This window comes from Chanos chanos, chromosome 5 (assembly GCF_902362185.1).
Source record: "Chanos chanos chromosome 5, fChaCha1.1, whole genome shotgun sequence".
NCBI classification, from domain to species: domain Eukaryota; kingdom Metazoa; phylum Chordata; class Actinopteri; order Gonorynchiformes; family Chanidae; genus Chanos; species Chanos chanos.
Genome location: NC_044499.1, coordinates 37,255,795 through 37,268,314, shown reverse-complemented (window position 1 = coordinate 37,268,314; position 12,520 = coordinate 37,255,795). Strand labels below are relative to the sequence as shown.

The 12,520-nt window shown below is 41.5% G+C and overlaps 1 protein-coding gene across 1 annotated transcript in view; it reads left to right on the top strand.

Annotated features, from left to right (window-relative positions):
- dachb (dachshund b) overlaps window positions 1-4,583 on the top strand; it is a 48,720-nt gene extending 44,137 nt beyond the window's left edge. The window contains exons 7-11 of the mRNA XM_030775993.1: window positions 1,413-1,549; window positions 1,736-1,883; window positions 2,042-2,188; window positions 2,333-2,398; window positions 4,546-4,583. Of these exons, the coding sequence (XP_030631853.1) occupies window positions 1,413-1,549; window positions 1,736-1,883; window positions 2,042-2,188; window positions 2,333-2,398; window positions 4,546-4,583 (536 nt within the window). The remainder of the gene's footprint in view (window positions 1-1,412; window positions 1,550-1,735; window positions 1,884-2,041; window positions 2,189-2,332; window positions 2,399-4,545) is intronic.
- The last annotated feature ends 7,937 nt before the right edge of the window (window positions 4,584-12,520 follow it).

Genomic DNA, 12,520 nt, shown 5'->3' with positions numbered 1-12,520 from the left:
GAAGACCAGTGACGTGGTCTGGTTTGGCTGGTTGAACCATACAGGTGTGTGGGACGTGGGCCAAAGTCAGCAGAGCTCTGTAAGCTGGTACTCAAAGAAAAGGTCGTTGTTGACAGAGGGATGTTCAAAGTCACCTGCAGCTTAACATCACAGGATCCACGGGCATCTCTCGCCACAAAAAAAAATGTCAACATCTGTGTGGAGCCTGTCAGAGAGAGATTGTACAAACTCACTCTACATCAGATGATCTGGGCCTATAACAAGACATCTGGACAGATGAGTTAAGGGTGGAGATGTCTGGTCTTGTCTGGTCCAAACCAAAAAACTGCCTAATATTACCTCTGAACACAGGGCCCTGGTACCATTGGTAAGAGATGCAGGGGGAGCATTAAGATCTGGGGAATGCAGTTCTGCCTCAGGGCCGGGGCAGTTTGCTGTTATAGAGTCCACCAAATACCAGTTTTACACAGTGTGGCATGGAATGTTCCAGTGCAATGTGAAGTCATCTGTCAAAAAGCTGAAACTGAACATGGCTCTTCAGTCATTACCTGAATCACGTCGCCTTAGCCCACTGGTAGCAATAAAAAGAAGATCAGATATCCATATTTTAGGAGAGCAATTTCCCAGGGAGTGTACTTATTTTCTCACAACATTATACATCTCAGGTACAGCAGTAGTACTAATAGCACTTATAATAATAATAATAGTTGTAGTTGTTTGCACAGTAGTAGTAGCTGTTGCTGTAAAATGCAGAATGAAGAGGATAAATTGATAAATGAAGTTTTATGTCAGTGAAAATCTTGCTGCCTTTTTTTCCTCCTCTTTCCTGTACCACTTGCCGTCCATTTATCAAGTCTTTCCTTTTCCTAATATAGTTTACATTGTTCAGATATTTATCCTGCAGAGCAGAGCTTGCATCTGTGTGTTTACCTGGCTGATGTGATCCAGGACACATGCCTTCACTTTTTCCAGAATAGAGAAAAGAGAGTTTGATGGTTGAATAATTGATGGAGTCATTATCATCATCAGCGGGGTGAAGTTTGTAGGTGGTCTGGTTGTGTGTAAGAACCGTGGTAGGACAGAAGACCACAGTTCTCTTGAAGCCATAATGTTTGTTTGCTTTTGACTGTTGCACAAAGATGGAACAACCGTCCGAGGACTAAAAATGGTTTATGCGTATGGCTGCGTTTAAGGCCGGCGAAATGTGATTAAGGGCTGGAGGGCGGGTATGTGAATTTGTCAGCTTGAGGAGAGAGTGACGGAAGGTGGTTTGACAGGGGAAGGAGAGAAGAAAAGAAGAGAGCAGAGGACAAGTTTATGGGTTTATGCAGTAGGCTACAGTAAACAAGTATTGTAATCTCTCTCTCTTTCTCTCTCTCTCTCTCTCTTTCTCTCTCATTCTCTTTCTGTAGTTGAGGATAGCGTGGTGAAGTCATCAGTTTTCGAGAAGCTGCCCCTGTCTGGACAGACCCTCCCCTCTAACTTCCCTGCCCCATTCCTTTTGACTGACGGCCTGTCCTCTGTGGAGACATTACTCACCAACATCCAGGTAAACATCTCACACACACACACACACACAAACTACACAGCCTCCATATAATACATGCCTCTTCTGTCCTCTCTATTGTTTTCTGTATTCTGTAATGTTTAATGTTTTCACTGTGAAGTGTATTTTGGGAGATTGAGGGATGACGATGTGGGTGTTTGTAGTGAAGTTTGGCTGTGTTTGTGTCAGGGCCTACTGAAGGTGGCAGTGGAGAATGCTCGTGTGCAGGAGAAACAGCTTCAGCAGGAGAGGAAGGAGCTGAAGATGGAGCTCTACAGAGAGAGAGAGATGAGAGAGAGTCTAGAGAAACAACTCACCTCTGAACTGCACAGCAGAGGTATGTGTGTGTTTGTTTGTTTGTGTGTGTGTGTGTGTGTGTGTATTTCATAAATAACCTGATACTTGGTTTGTTTTTTTGTTTTTCTAATCCCTTTCCTCTCTCTTTCTCCTTCGCTCACTCTCTGTTTCTCTTTCTCTCTGTTCTCTCTCTGTCAGCTACCATTCAGCGGCGTCTGAAGAAGGAGAAGAAAGCTAAGAGGAAGCTGCAGGAGGCTCTGGAGTTTGAGTCTAAGAGGAGGGAGCAGGTGGAGCAGGCACTAAAGCAAGCCACCTCACCAGACACGCTGCGCATGAGTCTCAACGGTGAGACACGCAAACACACACACGCACGCGCACACACGTATCACACACACACACACACACACACGTACACAGGATCTTTTAATGTTGTTTAAAGACTACTCCTGAAATATTACTTAATTTACCTGTCTTTGACTGTGGCCACAGAGGCGATTATTCCAGAGAAGGAAGCAGAGCAGAATGGAAGCCCACGGGAGAACTCCCCTGTACAAGGTACTCATTTGTATTGTCTCTGTCATGTATGGAGCAAAAGAATTAGTTTATGGCCTAATAGAAACACACACATACACATACTCTCTCTCTCACACACACACACACACACACACACAGTCCTCATTGCCATGTCTCTATACCACTCTTTCTCTTTTCATCACTTTCTCTTTCCTTAATTAAACAGAGCAGAGCAAATAGAAATGCTGAACACTCACAATTTTCACCTACCATATTACATATCACCTTAGAGAGAGAGAGAGACAGAGACAGAGAGAACGAGAGAGGAATGTTTTAGATTGTATTGGCTGTGGCTGTACAATATGAGTTTTGCAGGAAAAAGAAGAAATAGACAGAATTATATTTTCACATCTCTTTTTATGATCCTGCATACTGAGGCAAAACAGAGCGGTGTCAGAGGGGTCATTAGAGCAGCGTTGGGGGCTAATTAACATCATACATTTGCAGAGGATGCAGAAATGAGCAAATGACCTGTTTTAGCACTGCACCCCCTTTCTCCTGCAAACGAGACTCAGGAGTGTCATCCTTAGTGCAGCACGAGAGCTGAGCAGTACAGGAGAGAGAGAGAGAGGGGGGGAGAGAGAGAGAGAGAGAGAGAAGGTGTTAGAAGAAGGTGAGAGTTTATGGGTGAATATTTGCAGAAATGTAAACAGCTCTGCTGAATTCACAGAAAATAATGGGGCCAGTGAGCATTGCGTGAGCTGTGTATTTGTTTCTTTGTTTGTGTGTGTGTGTATGTGTGTGTGTGTGTGTGTCTGTGTGTGTGTGTGTGTGTGTGTGTGTGTGTGTGTGTGTGTGCATGTGTGTGTTTGTGTAGTGTGTGTTGAGTAGGTCACATGATTGACCTTGTGTATCAGTTTGTCTGTGTGTGTCTGTGCATAGTCAAGGTGTGTCTGTGGTTCCACGTCCCTGTTTTCATTACATTGATGCGACCCATGAAGGAACCAAGTGTGATGAATTTAATGAAATGACCACTCTAAACAATCAAACCATTCAGCTGCTTCACAGCCCAAACACATCCTCTCAAATACCACAGCACAAACATGTCATTTATTTAATTACCCTCACTAATCGCTATATTCCATCTCTACATTTTTATATTCCAACCCCTGAAATCTACCATTTTACTAAACAGAATAACAGGTGGAACTGTAAAGAATATCCTTCTCTCTCTCTCTTTCTCTCTCTCACTCTCTCTCTTTCTCTCTCTTTCTTTTTCTCTCTCTCTCTCTCTCTCTCTCTCTCACTCCCTGTCTCTCTCTCTCACTTGCTCTCTCTCATGGGAGCACAGAACCAGAGGATTTCTCATAGGATCTGCAGGGTTATATAAGTACACACGAGGCCCAGATAAACAGAAAGACATTTCTGTCCTTTTCAGCTGGACAAGAGTGTCGTCATTGCAAACCAACATTTGTTTGGAGAATGAACATCCTTCTTTTCCCGTAATATACAGAAATACTAGTTTCTTCATAGCAAAGTCCATCAAAACAAGGGAAGAAGCAAAAAAAAAGAAAAGAGCTAGCAAAAAATAAATACTTGCTAATTAGCCCTTTCCTGTTTCTAACGATGCTTTTGTGGTGCGCCCGAATTAAGATTCCACCGTTGCCACACTCATTTAGCGCAGCCTCCAGCTGTTTGCCCCCCCCCCCCTCCTCCTTTGACAGCCAATGCTACATGATAGATAGCTCAAATTATTGCCCATGCAAATTGGATTAGAATAGAACTAACATTACGTCTGGAACACATGGATTCCGCTCTCAGAGAAAGAGAAGTTCATGTCCGTGTTTTTTTCCTTTTTTCTTTTTTTTTTTGTTGTTGTTGGTTTTTTTTTTTCTTTCTTTTCCGTTTTGGTATGTGTCCATCCCGACTCCCAGCTGAAATGGTCATTTGGGTGTGGGAACATAGAATCATTTAATCCCCCAATGACTGTTTGGCACAAGCTTAGTCCAAACTTAGTTGATGAATGATAGAAGATGATCATCAGAAATAATGGAAACAGGATGAATTATCTCTGAGTCATTTTAGTATCTGAAGATATATTGTAACATTCCGTGACAGTTACAATGTTCTCTAACCTCTTACTGTTTGATCCTTTTTCTCTCTCTTTCTTTTTTTCGTGTCCTCTACAGAAAACAGAGGATTTCTGAAGACCCCGATAATGTACTGAGGACATATTGCTGAGAAGGCTGGGCTGGACTTCAGTAACCTTTTAGACTCTTTCATGTTGGGACGTGGATAGAACATGCATTACAAAATCAAACCTCCAATAAACAAAAGATGAAACTGTGGCCACTGAGTGATGAGAAAGGACATGTGGATTACTCACATTGTGTCATTTGTCAACAACATAAAAGTCTGATGCAAGAACGATCTTAAAAACCCCTCTTTGACGTATCGTTTTGTGTTTGGTGTGAGACGGCCTGAACTTTTCTGAACTTCACCTGACAAGGCAACATTCGACATGGAAACCATGGAAACCCTTACTTTCTTTCCACAAATCTACACATTAGACACTCAAGACTCTATTACGTTTATTTTGAAGCCTTTTATGATTTCAGTCTCGCATTTCCCTTCTGCTCCTTCTCTCGTTCCGTTGTTCAATGAGAAATGAGCGTCACTATTTGGCTTTTTGAGCTAAATGTTTGAGGCTAGAGAAATGGGCCAGAAGGAACCTCTGTTTTCAGTATCCAGAACTGGACTCATCCAGAACTGGACTCATCCAGAACTGGACTCATTCAGGAACAGCTGGACAATAAAGTGTCTGAAGATCTCAGGACATTCGTTGTGGATGGAGAAAGTAGAGAAAGTGTGAGAGAATTAAAGGAGGGATGAGATGATGGACATAGGAACACTTCTGAACCTTCAGCAATGGCTGCCCAAGTGTCTTATCAGCTCTTTAGACAGGTTCAAAAGAATGAGTGTGTGGGAAAGTTCTTTTTTCTTCTTTATGTTTCTGCCTGCCTTTTCTATTTTCATATCTCTCTCTCTCTCTCTCTCTCTCTCTCTCTCTCTCACTCTATCAAATACTCGAGCTCTTCATTTTGGAAAACGAGAAGAAGTTAATTTGCTTCCTATGATGCATTTATCTTTGATGTTTGACTTTCCTACAATAGAATCAACTATTGTTGTTATGTTTGTGTCTACTTTGTTTGTTTTGTTCCTATTTTATGGTTTTATTGAATTCAGATTGAGAGGAGACATACCATAGAACTAGAAATTGTCCCCCCCTCCCCCACCCCCCCTCTCTATGTTGTACTGTATTCAGTTAGAAAAAAAACACTTGTTAAAGAAACTTTATTGCTGAAAAATACAGTATTGTCACTCTCTCATTTCCGTTCCCCAGTTATTAAGAACACATTAAAAAAAACATTCAGTATATCATATTTAGTATGATCACATATCACATTTTTCATATTAAGAGACTGATGAATAGGAAGTTGGATAAATATTTCAGACGCAAACATAAAATGAGATTGATGATCTCTCTCAACAGTCTTATCTCTGATCAGTCCTGCTGTGAACGTTGATGCTGTTGTCTGTGTTTGCAAGTGGAGTACAGAGTTCAGTAGAAACAGGCATGAGTAATGACATTTGAACCAAAGTTTGAGTTTGATTGGCCCTTATGAACGGTAATTGAGTATTACCTCATTTAAAATGACATGGTTTAGTGGAGTGTTTAACATGAGGTCATCTCAAAGTGCCACGGCTGAGCAATTTATGTGACGTGAGGTCATTTTAAAGCTTCGTGTTTGAGCGAGTTGAAGAAGTAATCATATTATGCTTACCGCCATCGTTTTATCTGCCGGTGTCAGAAAGAACAGAAAGCTAACTGAGTGTGAAAGAGAGGTAATTTTACAGGAAAAAGGAGGATAATTGAAAAGGGAAGAAGAAAATAGGAGGGGAGAGAGGGAGAGAGAGGGGGGGGGCAGTAAAGCTTTATACAGAGTAATTGTAATAATAGGTCCAAGAACACAGTCACTGAAAGAGAAGGAAGTGATCAGTGAACCTAGAGCTTAAAGTTTGAGATGATTTAAAAAATTTAAATAAAAAAAAAACCCTGACCTTTTTATTTGACTTCAGAATAAGGTTCCATGGTATGTTTTATGACATCGGTACTCTCTACTCCATTTTATTGGGTGGGTCAGTCGCAATTATGCAGAGAGATGGAACGCCTCACAACTCAACACACTCCATCATTTTTTCTCTCCATCTTTCTCTCCGGCACACATACTGTCTGTCTCCAATTTCATTTGTGTATTTTTCCACTGCGGTTTGTAATGAAGCGACACACACACACACAAAGACACACTAATGAGTCTCTCCATCACTGTGTTTATTTACTGATTGACAAAGAAGATGAGGTCATAGCGTCACTTAACAGCCCTTTTAACTACCATAAAGAGTTTGAGTGTGTGTGTGTGTGTGTGTGTGTGTGTGTACTATATATATATATATATATTCCCATCCCTACCTATGCCACTGAAACAGTTGTCTGTTGAAATGTCCCGTCGCCTGACCTCCTTTACCTCTCTTCCTCATGAGAAGATGAAAAACTACTGCATGAGCAGACCATTAGAAAGAAGACAGGGAGCTGGAGCCAGCTGGTTGCCAGTCGCAGCGTAAAGCCAGTGTTTACACTGCGACTGGGAGCAGGGCGGTGTAACTAATACGACAGTGTAAACCTTAATGGGGTACAAATTGGCTGAGTGGTGTTAGCTCTGGCTGCTAGATTAGCCTTTGACAGGCGATGTGAGAGAGCCTTCAAAGGAGATTTAGCTGAGTGAGAGGCAGAGCCAGGAACAAGTCCGACAGTCTATCAGGGCAGCGGCATGTCACACAAGACTACACTGCGTGAAAAGTGGTGTATTCGGAAATATCCGGACAAAGTGAACTTCCGCTAAACCTGCTGTTTTCCGGAGGTATTCGGATGCCCGCAGAACTTTGTCATGCCGACCTGAAAACTTCCGCAAATGTCCGAATACAGCTGTTAGACGGCAGTTTTCAGGCATCCGCATGACCACAGTCGTTAGCTGATGGCTTGGCCTTTCAAATGCTAATAACAGTCAGTGGTCTAGGTGGGACTGGGTATAGAAGCCTGCCCCCCTACCTCACTGTGACTTTCTATCAGTTAGCCTGTATGTAATATTTAGCCGATATTTTGATAACCACACAAACTTCTTAGGTGTTGCATGGTGTATAATATAGCAGTGGTAGGCCCATGTAGCCTTTAATGTCATTGCTCTGTCGTGCAGCTAAATTACAATGGACACACTTCAAATGGAGCATACAAAAACACACTGAAAACATAATTTAAAAAAAGTCTAAATGAGAGGTTCATTAATTACATATTTGATGGTTATGCAACTGTCCTTTACTTGGGGTCAAAGGTACAGGGTGACCAGATGCAAACAGACCAAATGGGGGACAAGTAGTAAGTTTGTGTGGGACAATGTGGGACATGTTACTAATGCTGAGAGATGATGTAAAACTTAGATATAATGTCAGTCTAACTGTATAAGAAACACTTGTATACACTTGCATTGATAGACATCCAACATGCATTGGCCATTACAGGCCCATCAAAGGCAACTGTACTTAAGCAAAGCAGCAGGCATCATACAGCTCAAGTCTTTCAAGTTAAACCCCTGACCAAATCCAACTATAAGAACAAATAAGGCTCAAAATAAAATATTACATAAAATAAAACAATTTCAATGCAAATCTTTATATCAAGCCAAAATCTCTATTGGATGAGCAGCATGGTCAGAAGGGATAAAATAACTTTTTCCTTTCTTTTTGACCATGACGTCGGCTGACAGCGTTTATCTGTAAAGTTTTACTAAGTTTGGTTTTTGTGTCGTAGCAAAGAAATTCGTCGGCCCCACAGCTGCACAGTTTGATTGACGGCCGCCACAGACTCTTGATGACCGCCCTCAACGCTCTCCTCTCAGCCATTTGGTGAAAGCAGGGCTTTTAAAAAAACTCGCCTATGTTGCATTTTTACTGCTTTTGGCATAGCGCTATTAAATAGATTAGAAACTATGCTCATGTGCGGGTGGGTAAAATAATGGATCCATATATTTTTTATTCCTGACAGTTAAAAATCAAACGACCAGCGAAAATGCGGGACATTATCTCAGTATGAGGGATGCGGGACAAAGGATACAGGACTTTAAAAAAAAAAAAAAAGTTTACAGGGCATAGGAGTTTTCGTTGTTGATTCTCGCTTGTTTGTTCGGAATGTTTATCCTCAGTACGAGGACGCGCCCCGTTTTCAAACCACCCACTTAGAATCTAAGGTTGAGTCCTGTCCAATCAGTTTTCTGTGCGTGCATGGCGTAGGGTGACAGTAACCAATAGCATTGTGTGCAACTGCAGCGCGAAATTTGCTTTGGGGAAGGGGTTACCTGTAGTAAGGTAAGGAGAAGCTAGTCAGTGAAGGATTACAGAAGTTGTACTCCGTATTCTGTCGATAGTGTGCATTTTGAAGATGGCTTGCAAAAGAACACTTAAGCTTTCGAACGGACAGCAGAGTGGAGAGTGGAGCTACTCGTGCGCCGGGAATATCCAATTTTTCCAATGCCGAGTCCGAACGAAAACAAACAACTGGTGTCCCCGTTAAATGCATTTTTAAGAAGATGTCTGAACAGCAGTAAACGTTCATGGAGAATGTTATTCGGCGGTTGGACAGGATGGAGTCCCATCAAAGAGGCGCAAGAGGAGTCTGCCCGAGAAAAGAATACGAGCGGGGAATAACTCTGTTTCGGTAAGTTTATTTCTGTAGCCTTCTGGCTTTCGTCTTTGACTGTCTGATACGTTCACATTTCTTTATCTGCTTTATCCCTTAATGTGGTTGAATTTAACTCTTGTATTAAGTTTGCTTCTACAGGAAGCTGTGCGGATAATGCATAATGCTGAAAACAACACGCACAGATATGATCCACGGACAAGGTAGGACAGCGTGTTTTGTTGGTAGACTATATCGTCGCGATTGTTTCATAGCAGTGCTTGGAATTCTAAACGAACTTTTAATCAATCTTCCTTTCTTCTCCGCTTTTTTTTTTCTCTCTAGCATCCTGAAAGACCGATTGAGACTATTCGAAAGAGTTACCGGGTGAATCCAGAGAACAAAGAGGGGGGCAGGATCGCCACTCGAACGAGGCAAAGGAGGAGAAGAGTAAGTCAAAACATCATTTCCCTAGTAGTTCTTAGACTTTTTCTCCATTTGCTATTTTCAGTGATCTAATTTCTGTTTTCACTGTGTTTTGCATCTCCTCAAGGCCAGAGCTAGTGTTCTTTAAACAGATGAGGAGGCTGCCATATGGAGGACCGCATCAGTAGATATAATTTCTGAAGGGGACGCCGCCATCTTCGATGGAAGGCCAGCGTGGGTCCTCCCGCCTAGCGCAGAGTTGTCTGCACTGTGTGGGGTGCTACAGAATAGAGACCACGGAAGCTGGGTTGTTCTTGGGAATGCTCAACATTTAGAGTTTCATTTATGCTCCTAAAAGCATTTGTATTATATACTATGATATTACAGTATATTCTGTTCTAATGTATTCTGTTATATATTGTACATTGATTATATATATATATAATTGTCAATTTATATGTCTTATATTATACTGTATTTGCTTTATTTGTAATAAAATTTCTGTAATTCATTTTTCTTTGCCAGACTATCTATACAATCTACCTATGAACATAAAACAACACCACCACCAATAATAATGATAATATTATTATTATTATTAATAATAATAATAATTATTATTATTATATAAACCATATGAATTCATGTCTGGGGACCCACAATGGACCAATGGGGAAGGGTTTTAGAGGAGGGGCAAGACATTGCTCCACCAATCCAAAGAAAGACTTTTGACCAATTGCAGGATACCTGGTGGCCCAAGGTGTGAAGTGCAAATGTTCCCTTCCAAGCACCCCCAAGGGATTATTCACCATGGCAACTAAGGGCTCTAGGCAGACCCCAAAACACGGTACATATTCAGGAGTATTCCATGCCGCGTAACAGAGCTGCAAACTGCCGGATACAGCCGATAATCTGTGGAGTATCCGGGAATATACAGGAGTATTCCAGGCCGAATACACCTCTTTTCACGCAGTGCTAAACACTAAATAGCACTCATGTAAGACTGCAGAGTGAGAAGTGAACGAATAGATTTCACTTTTGTCACTGCGTCTAGCCTGAGGAGCCAGCGTTTGAGTGATTAAGAGAGTTATACATCTAACAGCTCTTTATCATTGTGCATGAATATAGTGAAATATTGATTCGCTGTCGTTTTTTTTTTTTTCTTCTTTTACGTGTAATTACTTTGAAAACTAGACAAATTCATAGTACCGGCCATGTCTAGCCCGAAGCTGCCGGCCAGGTTTGGTGGTTCTAACTCAGAAGTTTAAACAGTTGAGTCGGAAAGCTTAAAGTAGAAAAGTAGAAAAGTCAAAAAGTTAACTTCTTAAGCCAATTTTACGGTAAAGTTGTGTAACACTGTCTACACCTGGGGTATATTTGATTCAGTGTAATGATTCCCCCTTTACTCCTTTGGTTATAGACATTACTCATTAACATTTTTAGTGATCCGTGTTTTTGCATTGCTTAGCAATGGGGGGGGGGGGGGGGGTGAGAGGAGACAGAACTTCCTAGACAGTGTTCCAGTATTGTAAAAATCAGACAGCCATCATTATTTACCATTAGTGTTTATGGGAGGAAATGAGAAAGACTCGGTTCTCCCTATACACAAACACCCTATGGCAACCACACCCCATAGGCTGTGCTTTTACTTCTGTATTACTGCAGATGTGAGGAGAAGCCAAAGGCATAAGGAGACAATCTCCTTTAACTAGCTCCCTGCAGTTATCTGCTGTAATAGTTTTAATGTGTCTTTTTTGCCTTATCAAACCCTGCTGACTATGTCTAGATCAGTCTTTATTAGCAACCCGAAAACATATACAAACACACTCAAAAAAAACAACACACGGCTTGGACTACACATGGACATGGAACAACATTGTGTTTGGGCTTGTTTTGTTTTTGTTTACTTGACTGTAGTAGTCCAGAGATAGACTGAAGGTAAGAAATTAAGGGGGTTTTGTTGTTATTGTTATTGTTGTTGTTTTTGTTGTCATTGTTGTTGTTGTTGTTTTCTGTCTGCTTCTCTGCACTTAGTTCAGTTCCTTGATAAACTTTAAACATGGTTCACCGCTGAGACATCAGAGGAAAGACCAAAACATTCATCACTGTTTACTTCATCCGGTCAACTTGTCTGTCTGTCCAGTGGATACAAACACGCAGAACGTTCTGATCAATGTGTATAATTTATTCATAAGTCCTCTAAACAAAAACATTTTGTTCCTCAGGATGGACCTTCTGCAAAGAGATACACAGACAGACATTCTAAATTCCGCAGCTGATGTCATAAGCTGGAGTCATTCATCTTGCGTACGTGTGGAGAACCTGATAATAATGCTGAGCCTGACGATGTGATCAATGTCTGTCACCTTGCCCTCTCCGCCGCCCTACACCTTCAAAACAAACAAACAGTGATGACAGTCGTGTCACCTTGGCATCAATCGCTCCCTGACATCTCAGTCGAGTCCAAATAAACGTGTCCATTGATTCGAGCCATGGAAATGAGATCTTAACAGAACCAAAAGTCTCTCTCCGCATATCTCCGTTTCCTCTGGCGCTGATCAATATTAAAAACAATCATTACCTTTCAGAGGCTCAAGCCAGTCCTGAATGTCACGGCATGCCTTACAGAAGCACTGCTTCTGAAGAAAACTCTCTGCAGTGTACATGAACAGTGATGCTGTAAAGGTGTTGTTTGGTAAGTCGTCTGCACTCGGGCCTGGCAGAATCGTTTTGAGAGGAAAAGAGGGAGGAGCTTTTGTCTCTGTCTATGTCATACACTTCACCTCTCAGATATAATGTGACTGGCGCTTTATATGCCTGATTAATATCATTCCAGCATCTGAGGAGTCTCTGTTAATTTAGTTTGTAACAGAAAGTTTAGCTTTATGTCTTAGCTGGTTTCCTGTTAGTTTTTTTTTAGAGCAGACAGTCAACATGAAGTATGAGTGTTT